At 41.3% G+C, this 16,186-nt stretch overlaps 2 protein-coding genes across 3 annotated transcripts in view; both read left to right on the top strand.

Moving 5' to 3' along the window:
- The first annotated feature begins 2,773 nt into the window (after positions 1–2,773).
- On the top strand, positions 2,774–5,642 carry LOC106603325 (TLR adapter interacting with SLC15A4 on the lysosome). Its single transcript, XM_014196860.3, has 4 exons — positions 2,774–3,157; positions 3,490–4,249; positions 4,505–4,642; positions 4,804–5,642. Exons 3-4 carry the CDS (start codon positions 4,513–4,515, stop codon positions 5,478–5,480), a joined length of 807 nt encoding a protein of 268 aa, XP_014052335.1. The 5' UTR covers positions 2,774–3,157; positions 3,490–4,249; positions 4,505–4,512; the 3' UTR covers positions 5,481–5,642.
- Positions 5,643–8,112: 2,470 nt separating this feature from the next.
- Positions 8,113–16,186, top strand: part of LOC106603324 (connector enhancer of kinase suppressor of ras 2) — a 64,435-nt gene continuing 56,361 nt past the window's right edge. For both annotated transcript variants that reach the window (XM_082974572.1, XM_014196858.3), the window contains exon 1: positions 8,113–8,492. In XM_082974572.1, coding sequence (XP_082830698.1) covers positions 8,426–8,492 — 67 coding nt within the window. In that variant the 5' untranslated portion in view covers positions 8,113–8,425. The remainder of the gene's footprint in view (positions 8,493–16,186) is intronic.

The following is a 16,186-nucleotide window of genomic DNA, read 5'->3' as shown; positions in this document are numbered from 1 at the left end:
TTACAGGCGAATATTGATAAAAGTTACCTTGTCCGAGAGAGACTTGCACGGTTATCAAAACGTCTCGCTAGGGGAAGCCTACATGAAACACAGACCTTATATGAAGTAGTTTTAAAATCTCCGACTCTCAACCGAATGGTTAAAAAACGATTGGAACCATTTCCGAGTTTTGCCGCTAGGTTTCATGGGTATTATGACTCATACTGTGGTACTCAATAACGCTGCCAAATACCCTATGAAAGTCCCGCCTACTTTCTGTTGCAGATTCGGTACTGTTTTTGAACGGGTTTCACATTTCTATAATCAAATTCATGAAAACGTGGTCATTTACGATATTTGTACAATTCTATTCGTGGATTAATTCGTGGACCTGATGCCTTTAATGAAGGTTTTCGATTGCGTTTTCAAAATCGAAAACCTTCGTGAAAGCCTTTGGGTGTAAATTAATCCACGAATATGAATATCATGTTACATATATCTTAAATTACCATATTTTCATGAATTTTATTATATAAGCATGACGCCCATGCAAAAACAGTTTTACACCAGGAAGTAGGCGGGACGTTCATTGGGTATAATCACCCGGATTTTTCATAGGCCTATTCTCTTTTCAGACAGTATATTGCGTTGTGTAGTTAGAATGTTATGAGCCTATTACTATATTTTCCTTATGTCTGAGCACATCTATTAGCTTTATTTCAATTATTTGAATTGAAATTCTTGAAAAATATGTGAGGAGCATTTATTACTTATTTATAGACTATATGAATAGGAGAACAAAATATTAACATAGTCAAATGTATTTGAAAATGCATTTAGAAAGCACTACAATATATAGTTTGAAGTGTTCCTAGTTGTTTTCAGAGATCTGATTTCCATCTGTTGTTACAGTGTTAGAGAGAGAGCGAGAGAGAGAGAAAAAGAGAGAGCGAGAGAGAGATCATTTGGAGACGTTGGTGCTCTGCTCACTTGGGTTTTGGGGAGTGAACCAAACAGCCATGGTAATAAAAGTCTTTATAGCATCATCCTCTGGATCGACAGCGGTAAGAAATCTTGAGTATTGAGTAAGCCTTATAGCATATTGACTGTTTATGTTCATTTTCTTGGCAAATTCAAAGTATTTGCATTAGGTGTTTCTGGCTCATACAAATGAGCTATTGTGTTGTAGCTACGCAGATTCTATCAAATTAAATGTATTAAGCTCAATGGACATGAACTTGCTTTTAAAAGTTCTGCAAGTTGTGCGTGGGATGTCCCGAGCAATAGAGTAGAAGCTGTCACTGACAGCTGCACAAATACATTCGATTCTATAGGCTTCTCATTTTTTTATTTGACCTTTATTTAACTAGGCAAGTCAGTTAAGAACAAATTCTTATTTTCAATGACGGCCTAGGAACAGTGGGTTAACTGCCTTGTTCAGGGGCAGAACGACAGATTTGTACCTTGTCAGCTCGGGGATTTGAACTTGCAACTAGTCCAACACTCTAACCACTAGGCTACCCTGCCGCCCCATGCATGACAATGCATAGGCTATTGTAATGAACCTAAAACAATTATTTGATAAAGAGGGCCTTCAATTTGGGAGATATTGATTTATTATATGACTATTATTCTATTAATTTGTATATATTGTTAATTTAGTATTAACACAAAACTAAGATTGTATTGTATCTAAAATGCATTTACAGCACAGTATTACATCGGAAGAGGATACATAATCACATATTCATTGTCTGTAAGAATAGCAGTCTCTTACTCCTGCTCAACCCCCTCTGTGTAGGAAGGTTTTTATGAGTGAGCATGCAGACAAGAATGTTTAGGTAAAGCACTTGGTTAAACAGATCAGATTTTTTCAAGCAACTGTTTTCGTCCAAATGGCCTTGTGGTGAGGGTGAGGGGTCAAACTTAACTAGACTCTACCATCAGATGTTGACTCCCCCACCACAATCTTCCTCCATTTTCCTGTTTCCTGTGTGCCACCACTCCTTCCCTACATACTGCAGAACAACACGCCTAGACTAAAGGACCATCGCCAATGGTGTTCTGTGCCAGAACAGCTGGACAGGATCAGTCTTTGGACATCTGAACTTCATACCTCACCCAATTACATCACTATCTAAAGAATCAGTCAAAGAGCACAATGGCTACAGAACGACTGCCTCAGCTAACCTCTGAATTATCTGGTCTGAAACAACGGATATTATTGCTTACTGTGAATTTGCAAGTCAAAACCATGACTATACACAAATGTTGTCTATACAGGATTTTCTAGACAGGCTTCTATGTGCAGTGCAAAGTTTAGATGGAACAGAAGTAGTTGCATGGGAACACTGGGCTCTCCTCCTACTGCCATATTTGGTCTGTGCCTGTCTTCTGAGCTGATCCTGGTTGCACAGAGGCCTTATTGGGTCCGTCTCAGTCCCCAGGCTCTCCTGTAGAATGCAGCCCAGCTGCAGAGGCTCTGCAAAGTGAATAGAGGCGTATCTCCCCATACTCCACCCTTTATTACACATCAAAACAATATTATTATTGTATCATTATTACTAGGGATGCACCGATATGGCATTTTTGGCCGATATCCAATATTTTCCTTGCCAAAAAACGATACCGATAACCAATATTTACAATTTTAGCAGTCTTTTAAGCATTCTAGTACAGTTAAATAGTTACACACACACACATGGACGCAGTGGTCTAAGGCACTGCATCTCGGTCCCAGGTTTGGTGTGTGAGGACTCATGCAGCTGAATTTTTAATATGTTGAAGTCTGTCCAGTGTTTTGACGGGGAGTCTGAATGGCGTTGCAGTAGTCCAGGTGTGATAAAACAAAGGCGTGAATGAGGGTTTCAGCAGCGAGGTCAGTGAGAGAAGATCTGAGTCGTGAGATGTTTTGAGGTGGAAGAAGGCTGAAGGTTCCTGACAGTGGAGTTGGAGTGGATTGTGCAGCTGTCTATTGTCATGTTGAGTTGACCCAGTCTCTTGATGACGGAGTTGAGGTCCATGAGCATGATCTCTGTTGTAATAACCTTCTGAAACATACTTAGTGAGACAGCTGCCTTTTGTATTGTCGTTGCAGAATTATGAGGCCTTCTTTGATGCCCGTGAGGAGCATGCAGTGTATGCCTTCTTGGGCCTAACAGCCCCTCCAGGCTCCAAGGTAAAGACCAAGACCTTATGGACATACTCAGTCTGTCAAAACCACTCACAGAGGACCATACTCATGTGCAAGTTACCAGTCCATCTATTTTGAATGATTGCTTGTTTCCTCTACTACCATGTATTTCACAGCTCTGTTGCCCAACATTGAGGCAATGACGGATGACCTGCAGGTCCAGACTGTTCTGTTGGCAACTGTACTATATCATTACAATACTTACACAAAATTGTTCTCGTGAAGTTACATACACCTTTTGGTGGAAGCATAATTACAATTGGTCTCAACCCTGGTGTTGTATCATTTTCTTAGCACTGTTTTCACACCACCCACAGGAAGCAGAGGCCTTGGCTGGACTGGAGCAACAGTAGCCGTATGGTTTTGATTAGCAGACCACAGTGCCCTCTCCTGTCATCCTCCATTCAGCTCTACAGCAGCTTGCCACTGCTCGTCTGGAAAACGTCTTCTCAGACCAATCATAGCGCTTTATTTTGTTGTGAAAGGTAATCAGAATGGTATCAAATTTACCAAATGTTGTGTTTTTTGACAATACCTTTAAAGTGATGACCTTGTACTGTTACAATAGTCAATGCTGGGCAGTATCCCATGTTCAATATCATATTGAAATCAAGGCGGAATGAGTGCCCAAATACTAGGCATTTAGTAGATGATAAAGACATGCTTTGCACATATGAGAATATTTAATTCAATGAGATATTTTTCATGTTTGATAATAAAATAGTGTTACTTTACTACTCAGTCTCTCTTATTCTTACCCACTTTCCTTGTTGTTCTTGTTTAGCTCAAATTAACATTGCAAAGAATACTGTTGTCACATAATTGTTTCAGTTCTCCTTACATTCTAAATGGAATGTCACACAACAGAAGGCAGAAGCTGAAATGCAGGGGCAGTGAGTGTTCTAATTTTATTTCTAACAATGCTTCCTGTTTTTGACATTTGCTACTCAGAAGCTCAGTACAATTTGGGACAGCACATTACCGTGGCTGCTCACCAGTTAGAGAAATCTGTAGCTAACTTGTAAACCTTGTATTAGTGGACAGACTAAAGAAACACCATCTATTCTAAAAACAGAGGTAGGGATATTGTCACTATCTGTCATGTGTTTTATACTATTTTATGTTTTATGTGACCTGGCAAGAGAATCTAAATATTTATTTATCTTTCGAACCTGATAGGCTATGTCATGCTAACATGATTATTTGGGGTGGTTTCCTGGAACCACATTAATGCTAGTCCTGGAATAAAATCTATGGAGAATCACAATTGAAAGTGCTAGTTGGTGTGGTTTACTGCTATGTTGTATTGAGACAATTTGCACTGTTATGTAGTGGTTGTCATGTTGGGAGAAGCCTTCATCAGAGTCTTCAGGTACAGGGAAGAGGATTGTGACCCCCATTCCACAAAGGCTCAGGAACGTCCACCACATCCTGTCCCCAATATCATTCTGACCCCAGGTTCAATGTCAGGTAAGCATTTTGGATTTGTCTGAAATGCTGCATGTCTTTCTGAATCAGTAGAATATGCTTGATCTTACAATGTTCATATATGATGAGTATGATGTTTAATAATTGTTTTCATTTTTTATTGCCATATTTTTAAATGTGCTTCTGGTGTGTGGACTGCATAGGAAACATGGAAGGTCGGGTGCAGTCTGATCCTAGAGTGACAACCAGGCTCAGTGATGCCCTCACCATCCCAAATAGCCACTGTGACGACTATGGTGACCTGGAGCTCTATCGCTCCTGGTGCTGCACCACCTTCTGCAAAGACTACCCCGACCTGCAGCTCAGAGGGGACCATGTGGGAAACAGGAGCTCAGAGAGCCCACGGCTGGAGAATGAGGGGTTCGAAGGACCACTTCTTCAGTCTCAGGACCTGGGAGAGCTGGAGGCCTTGGAACCCACAGGGCCTGTAGAGCCTAGGGTGCAGATGGAGTCCCAGCCCCTGCAGGATGAGGGTTGCCTGGTCATGGACAGCAGCATCATCGCCCTGAACAGGGAGCCTCTGTCCAATTCCATGCTGAATGGCTATCTGGAGAGTAAGCTGCTGGAGGTGTACAGACAGCACATGCAGGACAGCCTGGCCCGGGGCAGCTCTCCCCTGGTCCAGACACCTCCCCAGGGCTTGATACCAGCCCCAGTAATGCAGCTCAGCCTGCATCTCTGTCAGGACCACGGCCTGGACTCCAATACGGCCCAGAGCATCGTCATCCACTACCTTAGCACCTGCAACGTGGCTAGCTCCCACTTCAGCTCCCCCAACCTGCGCATCTCCAACCCTGAGCCTAGAAGAAAACCCACCTGACTCAAACCAGCAGTAGTTTCACTGTGTCCTCCGACTGTAACATCCTTGAGAATGGTCTACAGTTTTAGTTTCGTTTTCTCTGTACTGAATCTGTATACTTAGTGGTCAGTTGTATTGCATTGGGTTCAATAGGTAAATTAAATTGATAGTTTGGGATAGAGATCCGTTCATTTTGTTGAATTGTTAGAAGAAATGTCTTTAGAAAATGCCACAATGTCCATAATATCTACTTCATAAATGCGACCAGTTCCTATAATGTAATACTTGGGAGCCTGAGACAATCCCAAGCTTTCAAGTTGAAGGACAAAGAGGAGACAAACTGTAAGGTGAGGGATCACTTAGCATCTTGGTTCTTGTTTCTGAGAAATGATTCCTCACAGATATTGCAGATCTGAAATTATAGTGGCATAACCACAGACTATTACAAAACAGTAAAAAATAGCTATTTTGCTATCTTGGTTGTCAGAAGAAGTTGGAAAATATTGACACCTGCTGTCATACACTAACATTGCATGTTAACTGCAAGTGTCACATAACATTTTGACAAGAAAACACATTACACAACATCGTTGTCAGATCAATATATCAAGCTCTGCCAAATTTGAAACGCTTTTTAATCTTAGATGCAACTGACTGAATTGAATACATGAATATGCTAAAGCACTGAGCTATTGCCATCATGTCTTGTGGAGAATAAACTGGCCATTGGAATGGGTAGTGAAATGGACTACACAGTGTACAAAACATTAAGAACACCTTCCTACTATTCAGTTGCACCCTCCACCCCCCTTTGCCCTAAGAACAGCTACAATTCGTCGGGGCATGGACTCTACAAGGTGTCGAATGCGTTCCACAGGGATGCTGGCTCATGTTGACTCCAATGCTTCCCACAGTTGTGTCAAGTTGGCTGAATGTCCATTGGATGGTGGACCATTCTTGAAACACACAGGAAACTGTTGAGTGTGAAAACCCAGCAGCGTTGCAGTTCTTAACACAAGCAGGTGCGTCTGGCACCTACTACCATACCCCGTTCCAAGGCACTAAAATCTTTTGTCTTACCCATTCACCCTCTGAATGGCACACATACACAAGCCATGTCTCAATTGTCTCAAGGCTTAAAAATCGTTCTTTAACCGGTCTCCTCCCCTTCATCTACACTGACTGAAGCGGATTTAACAGGTGATACTAATAAGGGATCATAGCTTTCACCTGGATTCACCTGGTCAGTCTATGTCATGGAAAGAGCAGGTGTTCTTAATGTTTTGTCCACTCAGTGTATAAAAGTATACTAAACATAAGGTGCATATCAGACACTTTCTGGTTTAGCCATGACAGGTTGTTATTTTACCTCTGAGGAGGCCTATCCATCTAGATCACTGTCAATCATATCAAGTGAATGTCATGACTCAGGTGGGTAGCTTCATTTCAGAAATCCCCCTCTTAGGCATCAAAGGCGGGGATGTAAGACTGGCAAGGTTTATGTGGGTGTGACTATATGATAGCATGTGCTAGATATGCATGCATTTTTCTTTTAGATGGGTGCATCTAATGTGAAAACCAGTATCGAGTAACTTTAAGCACGGTCAGTATATGCTGCTTGGGAGAGGATTAACAGTAAACCTGTGTGTGTGGGGAGAAAGTGCCAATGCCACCACTTCACACCCTGTCGGGAGCCACTGGGTCATACACCAGCCAAGCCAAGGACTATTAGCATGGCACTGTTAGAGCAGCATAGGAGTGGGTAATGGTCAGGGATTGTGGTGCCCATGCCTCTGATAATTTACCAGAACCAAATGTTCAGGTTTTTGAAGTTTGATGCCATTTTACACCATATAGTGAGACATGGGGAGACTTCAATAAAGATACAAGAAATGGGCAGATCTCCAAAGAGTCGTTAATAGGCTTAGCAGGTAAAGATGTGTCATCATCACCCAGCACAGTGAGGACTGAATTATTAACCATATCCTGGTGGGACTCAGTGGGATGAATTCCGAGGACCTGTAGAGATGTGTTGTGCAACAGAATCATGTAGTGTGCTCACACACCATATATAGTTGATTGTAGTTGTAGTAGTTATTTTGGCTATAGGTTGATAAGTATCTACAAAATGTGTCTTTTCCATATAATAAAACATGGGAACATCAGAAAGAAGTGATAAGCACATACCCCATACCCCAGTCATGATGTGGTTTTACAGTAACTGAGATATTTTGTAACTGAAGAAAAAAAGACTCTGTCATTCAATTGTATCTTACATGATTTGTTTGAGTCATTACTTCAATGTAAATTGCAGGGTGACCCAGTTTTAATATGGTTTCCCCCCATACTGTATAGCCCCCCCATACAGGCATTGATGCAATCATCGCTAGGTTTCTATTGGTTAAAACACAATGGCTTCGGTTCTGTTCCTATTCATATTGGCTGGAACTTGAAACAGTTAAGGGGGTGAACATATTCCTGATACAAAAGGTAAAAAATATAAGAATATACTTAATTGTTATGCCTTACGTTCAGCTGCCAATGTTTCTCTATAAAGGCATCAGGTAATTATATATTATTGCACCATTCCCTGTGTCTCTGGAATGAAGCATGTGATGCTGCGGTGTGCAGGGGAGGGAGGGGTTGCAAGACTTTCTCACTCAGAGACTCGCTTCTCTACACAGTACAGTGGGGTCGGCAGGTAGGCTACTGTTGAGTGTGTGTGTGTGTGTGTGTATGAGAGAGAGAGAGAGAGAGAGAGAGAGAGAGGCGGCTGAGTCGTTTCTGTGAGCGCGTGGACTGCACCATAGCATTCCGTACCCAGGATACTGTCACCAGCCATGCCTTTACCCAAGAAGGTGCACCTATGTTATTTGATCTCTGGTATACCGATGCAACATTTCTGATTTGCGACACCCGATTTTCATGCTCGATCAAGTCCTTGTTTGAAGGATTTGAAGACATCGATGATGGCCCTCGTGATGGAACCTATAAGCAAATGGACACCTAAGCAAGTGCTGGATTGGATGAAAGGTAATGATTATAAAACATGTTTCTTTTCATTTGCATGATACTGACAGAATACAGTTTGAAGCGACTAACATGGATAGGTGTACATTTGTTATCTTTTATCTGAATACGTGGTTTAATAAATTGGGGCTGATTTGAGCTAAAACGCTGCTATTCTTTGCATTGAAATATTGATCGTGTGCCATTTTGTGTATCCGACCCTGATGTAGAAGCGCGCTATTCAGTGTTGCCTAATTATCGCCCTGGCCTGATGTAGGCTACGCATTTGTAGAACACCAACCAGATACTCAGACCAACTTATTATGCTACGTGTAAAGGTGATCAACAATCAGTTTACCTATATAAGGTTCACATGTAGATTACCTCATACCATAAAGACTGCGTGCCCCCCCCCCCCCCTCTAACACACACACACACACACACACACACACACACACACACACACACACACACACACACACACACACACACACAGATCGAATAAGTGTTGGCATCAATTGAGGCGTTTGCTAAACTAGCACCATGGACAGCGAACCTTCCTTATTTGATAATGCGTTGACAGGGACTATGATTTACATTGTTACATTGCTACAAAAATCAACCATTGTGGGTAGTGATAAGGAACATATTGCAGGTTGCAAGCTAATCGAACTGGACAGCAGCTTTTGCAACCACAATATTCAATTTTACCTTTAAGATATGCTGTTAACTGAACTCAAAATGGTTGGCATGTTCAGTGTGTTTTGAAGAGTTCTCCACTATCTGCCATAACATTCATATTTCTATGAGAGAAAATATACCTACCTATAGTTGCTTTTATTATATAGTGTGGGCTAAGAGTACAGCTGAGGTGAAGTACCCCTTAGGTAAGACCAAATGGATGACAAAACAATTGTTGCGCTACATTACCTGCCATAATCAGATTGTGTGCAGTGTTATGTTAGTAGTGGCAGACTTCTGTCATTCTGGAGGTGAAACACTAATTGACAACAAGCCTTCATTGGAAAGAAAGGTGAGCATGAGAAACTTCATGCGTATACATCCAAATGGTTGAATGACGATCAAAAGAAACACCTATTAGTTACTGTAACAACCAAACACAAGTGAGATAGATCTGATCACGTTCTCTCTCACCAGGGTACAAGGATTTACTGTCATCCAACTAAAGAAGCTGTGATGCCAACCCAGACATGGGATATGTTTTCCCACATACAGTAGTTTCTGCCAGCCAAGTGTCAGTCCAGAAGTGCATAACCGTGCTTGCTTCTGGCGCTGCTGTCACAGATGTGTTTACAGCCTTCGCAGCAGGGCAGGGCTCGCCTACGGCACAACTTCTGTACAGCTGATACACAACACAACTAGAAGAACTTCAGTTCAGCCTCAAATTCTCCACCCCAAACACCATGGAAAGTGCATAGGCAAAGTGACATCTTTGTCATCTGTTATATTCAATGCTGTAGGCCAACGGATGACGCCAATACACAGCAACATCTTGACAGTCTATAAGACTGGTAGAATACAACTGACATAAAGAACAGAGCCGGTCTAATATCTATCCTAAGGTCATTTGAGACAGAATGGTTGCTGATGTGCAATCTGAGACACAAAGAATGCTGATATGCAAGTTGATAAATGTCTTTGTGCTGCCACAGCTGCAAAGAATATCCACACCCGCTCCACACTGTTAACTGTGTGTTACTGGTGGCTTTTAATCTCTTGTTCTTGAGTGGTTTTTGAAAGGTGGCCAGTGGACACAGTCGTGAGGGGGAACTCTCACCTGATTTTCCTAATATAATGATCATTAGGGCAATAGAGATTCTATAATTGTAATTATGTAATTCTATAATAAGGGCTTTACACTCCTTGTTACAAAGAACATTGTCTAAATATTAGACACTACACACACAAGTAGGCACAGCATGGCATGCACACACACACACACACACACACACACACACACACACCAATGCACCAGTTGAGGCGTTCATGAAAAACTAGCACCATGGACAGCGAACTTGCCTTGGTAATGCGTGCCTTGCATTCATACTACGCTCCAACTTTGTGGATCAGGGTAGGGCAGTTGGCACACTAATTGAACTGTACCTCATCTATTTCATAACCACAATTATCTGTGTGTGAGAATAGGTTCAATGCCAATGAGAGTAAGAGGGAGGGACTGACCTGTTTTTGAGGGCATTGAGGACTCTGGATTATTCCTTTGGGTAAAATGTCGTTGTCATTTAGAATGAATATTATATACCTGTTGTATTTCATTCTGTGATAGGTCTGAGGGCAACAATTAAGAAATATACTGCGAATAATTCACTTCTTCAAGGGGGCTTGCCTCTTGGTCACCAGGAAACTGTTGCCATGGAACCTTGATAGCTAAAGGAAGGCAACAGAATGGAAATCCCACATGCGGCAAGCTATCAAATAAAAGCACCCTTACAAGAAAAGCATGAAAAAAATTCACATGTGGAAAAAAAATGATGTGAAAGTTTCACGAGTCAGACACGGGGTTTTCAGAAAACAACGTTTCACATGAATTTTCACCTGAACAAATCACGTGGAAAAAATGTCAAGTAGGAAAAACATAGCCTACGTATGATGTTTCACATACAGTGCACTCGAAAACTATTCAGACCCCTTGACTTTTTCCACATTTGTTATTCTAAAATGGATTAAATAATTTCCCCACCTCATTAACCTACACACAAGACCCCATAATGACAAAGCAAAAACAGGTTTCTATTTTTTTTCTTCAAATATCTAATAAAAAACTACAACTGAAATATCACATTTTCTTAAGTATTCAGACCCTTTACTCAGTACTTTGTTGAAGCACCTTTGGCAGCGATTACAGCCTTGAATCTTCTTGGGTATGACGCTACAACCTTGGCACACCTGTATTGGGGAGTTTCTCACATTCTTCTCTGCAGATCCTCTCAAGCTCTCTCAGGTTGGATGGGGAGCATTGCTGCACAGCTATTTTCAGGTCTCTCCAGAGATGATTCGATTAGTTTCAAGTCCGGGCTCTGGCTGGGCCACTCAAGGACATTCAGAGACTTGTCCCAAAGCCACTCCTGAGTTGTCTTCGCTGTGTGCTTAGGATCGTTGTCCTGTTGGAAGGTGAACCTTCACCCCAGTCTGAGATCCTGAGCGCTCTGGAGCAGGTTTTCATCATGGGTCTCTCTGTACTTTGCTCCATTCATTTGTCCATCAAACCTGACTAGTCTCCCAGTCCCTGTCGCTGAAAAACATCCCCACAGCATGATGCTGCCACCACCATGCTTCACCATAGGGATGGTGTCAGGTTTCCTCCAGATGTGACGCTTGGCATTCAGGCCAAATAGTTTAATTTTGGTTTCATCAGACCAGAAAATCTTGTTTCTCATGGTCTGAGAGTCCTTTAGGTGCCTTTTGGCAAATTCCAAGCGGGCTCACATGTGCCTTTTACTGAGAAATGGCTTCCGTCTGGCCACTCTACCATAAATGCCTGATTGGTGATGTGCTGCAGAGATGGTTGTCCATCTGGAAGGTTCTCCCATCTCCACAGAGGAACTCTGGAGCTCTGTTAGAGTGACCATCGAGTTCTTGGTCACCTCCCTGACCAAGGCCCTTCTCCCCCGATTACTAAGTTTGGCTGGGCGGCCAGCTCTAGGAAGAGTCTTGGGTTTTTCCAAACTTCTTCCATTTAAGAATGATGGAGGCCACTGTTTTCTTGGGAACTTTCAATGCTGCAGACATTTTTTGGTACCCTTCCCCAGATCTGTGGCTCGACACAATCCTGTCTCGGAGCTCTAAGGACAATTCCTTCGACGTCATGGCTTGGTTTTTGCTTTGACATGCACTGTCAACTGTGGGACCATTGACAGGTGTGCGCCTTTCCAAATCATGCCCAATCAATTGAATTTACCACAGGTGATCTCCAATCAATTTGTAGAAACATATCAAGGAAGATCAATGGAAACACGATGCACCTGAACAAGGCTGTAAATGTAACAAAATGTGGAAAAGGGAAGAAGTCTGAATACTTTCCGAATGCACTGTAGTGGTCAGGATGTTGGCTTCTCCCATGGGAGACCTGTGATATTATATATATCAAATATTCTTTTTCAGCTGGTGTGACATTAGTGCCCCGATGTCCCATGGGAGAAGCCAACATGTTGACCATTAGACCAAGAAGGACAACACTCATTTTGAAGTCGCCATGAGAAACCACGACTCTTTCATGTGCATTTTCACATTTTAATGTCAAGTAGGGCTGTCAATTGATACAAAATGTAATTGAGTTATTGCAGTATTTGATGTGATTAATCATGACTAATTGCATATTGACATATTTGATTTGTCCAAAGTAACAGTAAGCAAAATCAGTTAAATTGGTAAACACACTTTCTTTAACCTCAAAGTCAGTTTGTTTTGACATCGCATTGTTTTTTTAGTTGTATAGGTTATGTATCTTGGATGTTTTCAGTGAATTTTGAAAGCTTTCAGACAATGCAATAAAAAAGTGCACAAAAATGACAGAACGTGAACTTGAGTTAACTGTCAAGATAGCACTAGTTTTAACATGGTAGCCCTTTACACCTATATACGCGTTGAAAATGGCAGATATGAGCACTGATAAACGCAGTTGCTGTACAGTAACACGCTTTAAATTACGTCAGAGTTCAGGCTCTTCACTTCACAGCGCTGTATGGGTTTTGACTAATGATGTGTATGAACGCTAGATTGCTTTGCTATGTATTGGCAATTGAGAGACGCTGAAGACGCAAGTTGGCCATATTGGTACTCCCCAGTAAGCTCAGTCCTCCATAGGAATGAATGGAATAACATGTATTTAAGTATTTCCTTGCTGTACTGGGGACAATAGCATTAGTACTCTCCCAAAAAATTAAGGAATGTCATTTTTAATTTTTTATGTTTAGCTAACATAATTTAAATGAAAAGTATGCATTACGTTTTCTGTAATAGAATACATGTGTCAAATGAATGTAGACATTCATAAATGCATTTATATAGTTTCCTAAATCTTTTTTACAACGGAGGAGTACCAAGGTGGCTGCGCAGTGATTTCAATACAGCGCCCCCTGTTAGTCATCCAGGGTTTATATACATCATTGGTTTTGACTGACAGCTGTTCTGAATTTGAGCATCGCACGCGACAAGAAGTAACCCCCATCCCTCCCACTAATTGGGCAACTTTAGTAAATGTTTTGTTGTCTGAGTGAGGGAAATGTTGTAAATTAATAGGACTCGATGTATTTTGAAAGATGATACGGTGAGGATTATAATAAATACCGCTTTGATGTCATACAAGCAAGCCAAACACCTGTCTAAATGTGCACTTCACATTTCCATATAATTAAATTAATGTCATTGTGATTATGTAATTCTATGATTAGGGTTTACACTTCTTGTTACAAAGAACATTGTCTGTATATTACACACTACACACACAGGTAGGCACACACACACCAATGCACCAGTTGAGGCGTTCATGAAAAACTAGCACCATGGACAGTGAACCTGCCTTGGTAATGCGTGCCTTGCATTCATACTACGCTCCAACTTTGTGGATCAGGGTAGGGCAGTTGGCAAACTAATTGAACTGTACCTCATCTATTTCATAACCACAATTATCTGTGTGTGAGAATAGGTTCAATGCCAATGAGAGTAAGAGGGAGGGACTGACCTGTTTTTGAGGGCATTGAGGACTCTGAATTATTCCTTTGGGTAAAATGTCGATGTCATTTTTGATCCACGTTTCTGATCACTATTTTTTATGTAAAGTTACAAGGTGACATGGCGTCGTACCCTGGCTTGTTTTGAACAGAATTAGCGTATGTTTGTCTATTGTCAAGAACATTCGCAGCGGAACACACCTGAATTCACTCATGACTCTTTTCAACACGCACCAAAATTACGATATTTCTCTGAATTGCCTTGTGAAAGAGCAACACTGCCAGGTCGTATTTTATAACTTAGCTAGTCATTTTGGCAATACAATAAGCTTTCAAATGATGCTCACTTGACCCAGATTGCGATTTATAATGGGCCATTTGTGGGTTGCGTCAACAACAAAAGTAATTGTATGATCGCGGGCATGCAGCGTTGTGTTCCAAACGAAACAACTACAAGTGTGCTTGCCCTAGTTCCGCAACGGCACTGCTAGGAGAGCTCAAAAAAGAACCTTATAGTTGAAGACTCTTCTTTAAGTCATAAAAGTGCATTGAAATGACTTGGGAACTGTGCACACTTTGGAGAGGTGTGTGGCCACTTGGAGATACCAGTTAGTCCTCTCACTCAAATCCTTGTCATTTTTTTGTCTTATGTTGCACCTATCCCACATTTTCCAGGAATATTCTTATCATGTTATTGAATGTATCCAGAGTATTTTCAGAATTCGTTATAAAAGTAGAGTGAATGTACAGTATAATATAATCAACAGTGTAATGTTTGGATTCAGTCTTGTTTCAGGTGAACCGTTGGGTCCTCAACTTTGGTCTAATAATTTTCCAATAATCTCCAAGCTGTTCCGTTTCAATGGCAAAAGTGCATATAGATTTCAGAATTCAGATATGACGTCATTGTTTTGTCGGTATCCGCTGAGATTTGTTAACGAAGAAATGTGTGGTAAATACATGTGGGCCTCCATCTTTATGTACCTCCGCTGTTGCTACCATGCTTATGCAAATGCTTTTCAGATTTCTTCTGTGAAGAATCATTTCAGTTTAGTCCTATCTATATAGGCCAATTCCAACGAGTGTAAAGGGTTAAACAGGATAAATAAGGAGGCAGAGCGCTAGCCACTCTGTTCTTTTCTCTAGGCTTCTTCTAACAGTCACTAACCAAGGTATGAAGAAGAGTGGCGTGCGGCTGCAACAGTAACACTCCAAATGAATGGCTCAGAAATCATTATAAAAAATGTTTTTAACGCACTTCAAATGTTATACTCAGGTAGGCTAAGTTAACTTTTTACAGAATGGCATTACATAATTTTCAATTCCATATGTGGAAACATTGCTACTGCAACGTGTTAACACCACCTTTTCATGTTTGGTGAGTAACACTATTTCAACACCACATGTTAACTTGCAATTCCAAATGTAGAAGTTAGATTTTCACATGTGCCTGTTTCTTACATGCGAAACTGCAAATTAGATTTTCACATGTGAATGTTTTTCACATGTGAAACAACAAATTAGATTTCCACGTGATTGTTTTCTACTTGTTAAAAAAAGTGAGAATTTCACATGTGCAACTGTAATTCACATGTGAGGTGAGAACTTTTTTTCTCACATGTGAAGAGGTGGTGTTAACATGTGACCTTTAAATTTAATACATGTGAAAATATGACTTCACACGTGAAATTTAAGCTCAACATGTGAAAACAGCTATTCCACATGTGAAACTGCAAACAAGACATGACATGATCATTATTGTATATGGATGCATAAACGTGTGTGCATCACACACAAAAATGCACATGCATACAGAAACAACCCCCCCCCCCCCCCCCCACACACACACACACACACACACACACGCACATGCTTTCACAAATTTCACTCCCACGAACATACTGTGGAGACACAAACACACCCACACACAAGGCCATCAATTTTTATGTCAAGGCCACTGTGTGCTCAGAGAAACATTTCTTAGGACCCGTATTGAGCCTCGATTCAGTT

Source organism: Salmo salar, chromosome 04 (genome assembly GCF_965601325.2).
Source record: "Salmo salar chromosome 04, fSalSal1, whole genome shotgun sequence".
NCBI lineage: Eukaryota > Metazoa > Chordata > Actinopteri > Salmoniformes > Salmonidae > Salmo > Salmo salar.
The sequence above is the reverse complement of the archived record's forward strand: the minus strand, read 5'-3'. Positions and strand labels throughout refer to the sequence as shown.

Excerpts from the sequence above, each read along its gene's own strand:
- LOC106603325 (XM_014196860.3), top strand. The coding sequence starts at position 4,513 with ATGTTGGGAGAAGCCTTCATCAGAGTCTTCAGGTACAGGGAAGAGGAT. Across the intron at positions 4,643-4,803 it reads GACCCCAGGTTCAATGTCAG|GAAACATGGAAGGTCGGGTG; the intron begins GTAAGCATTTTG and ends TGGACTGCATAG.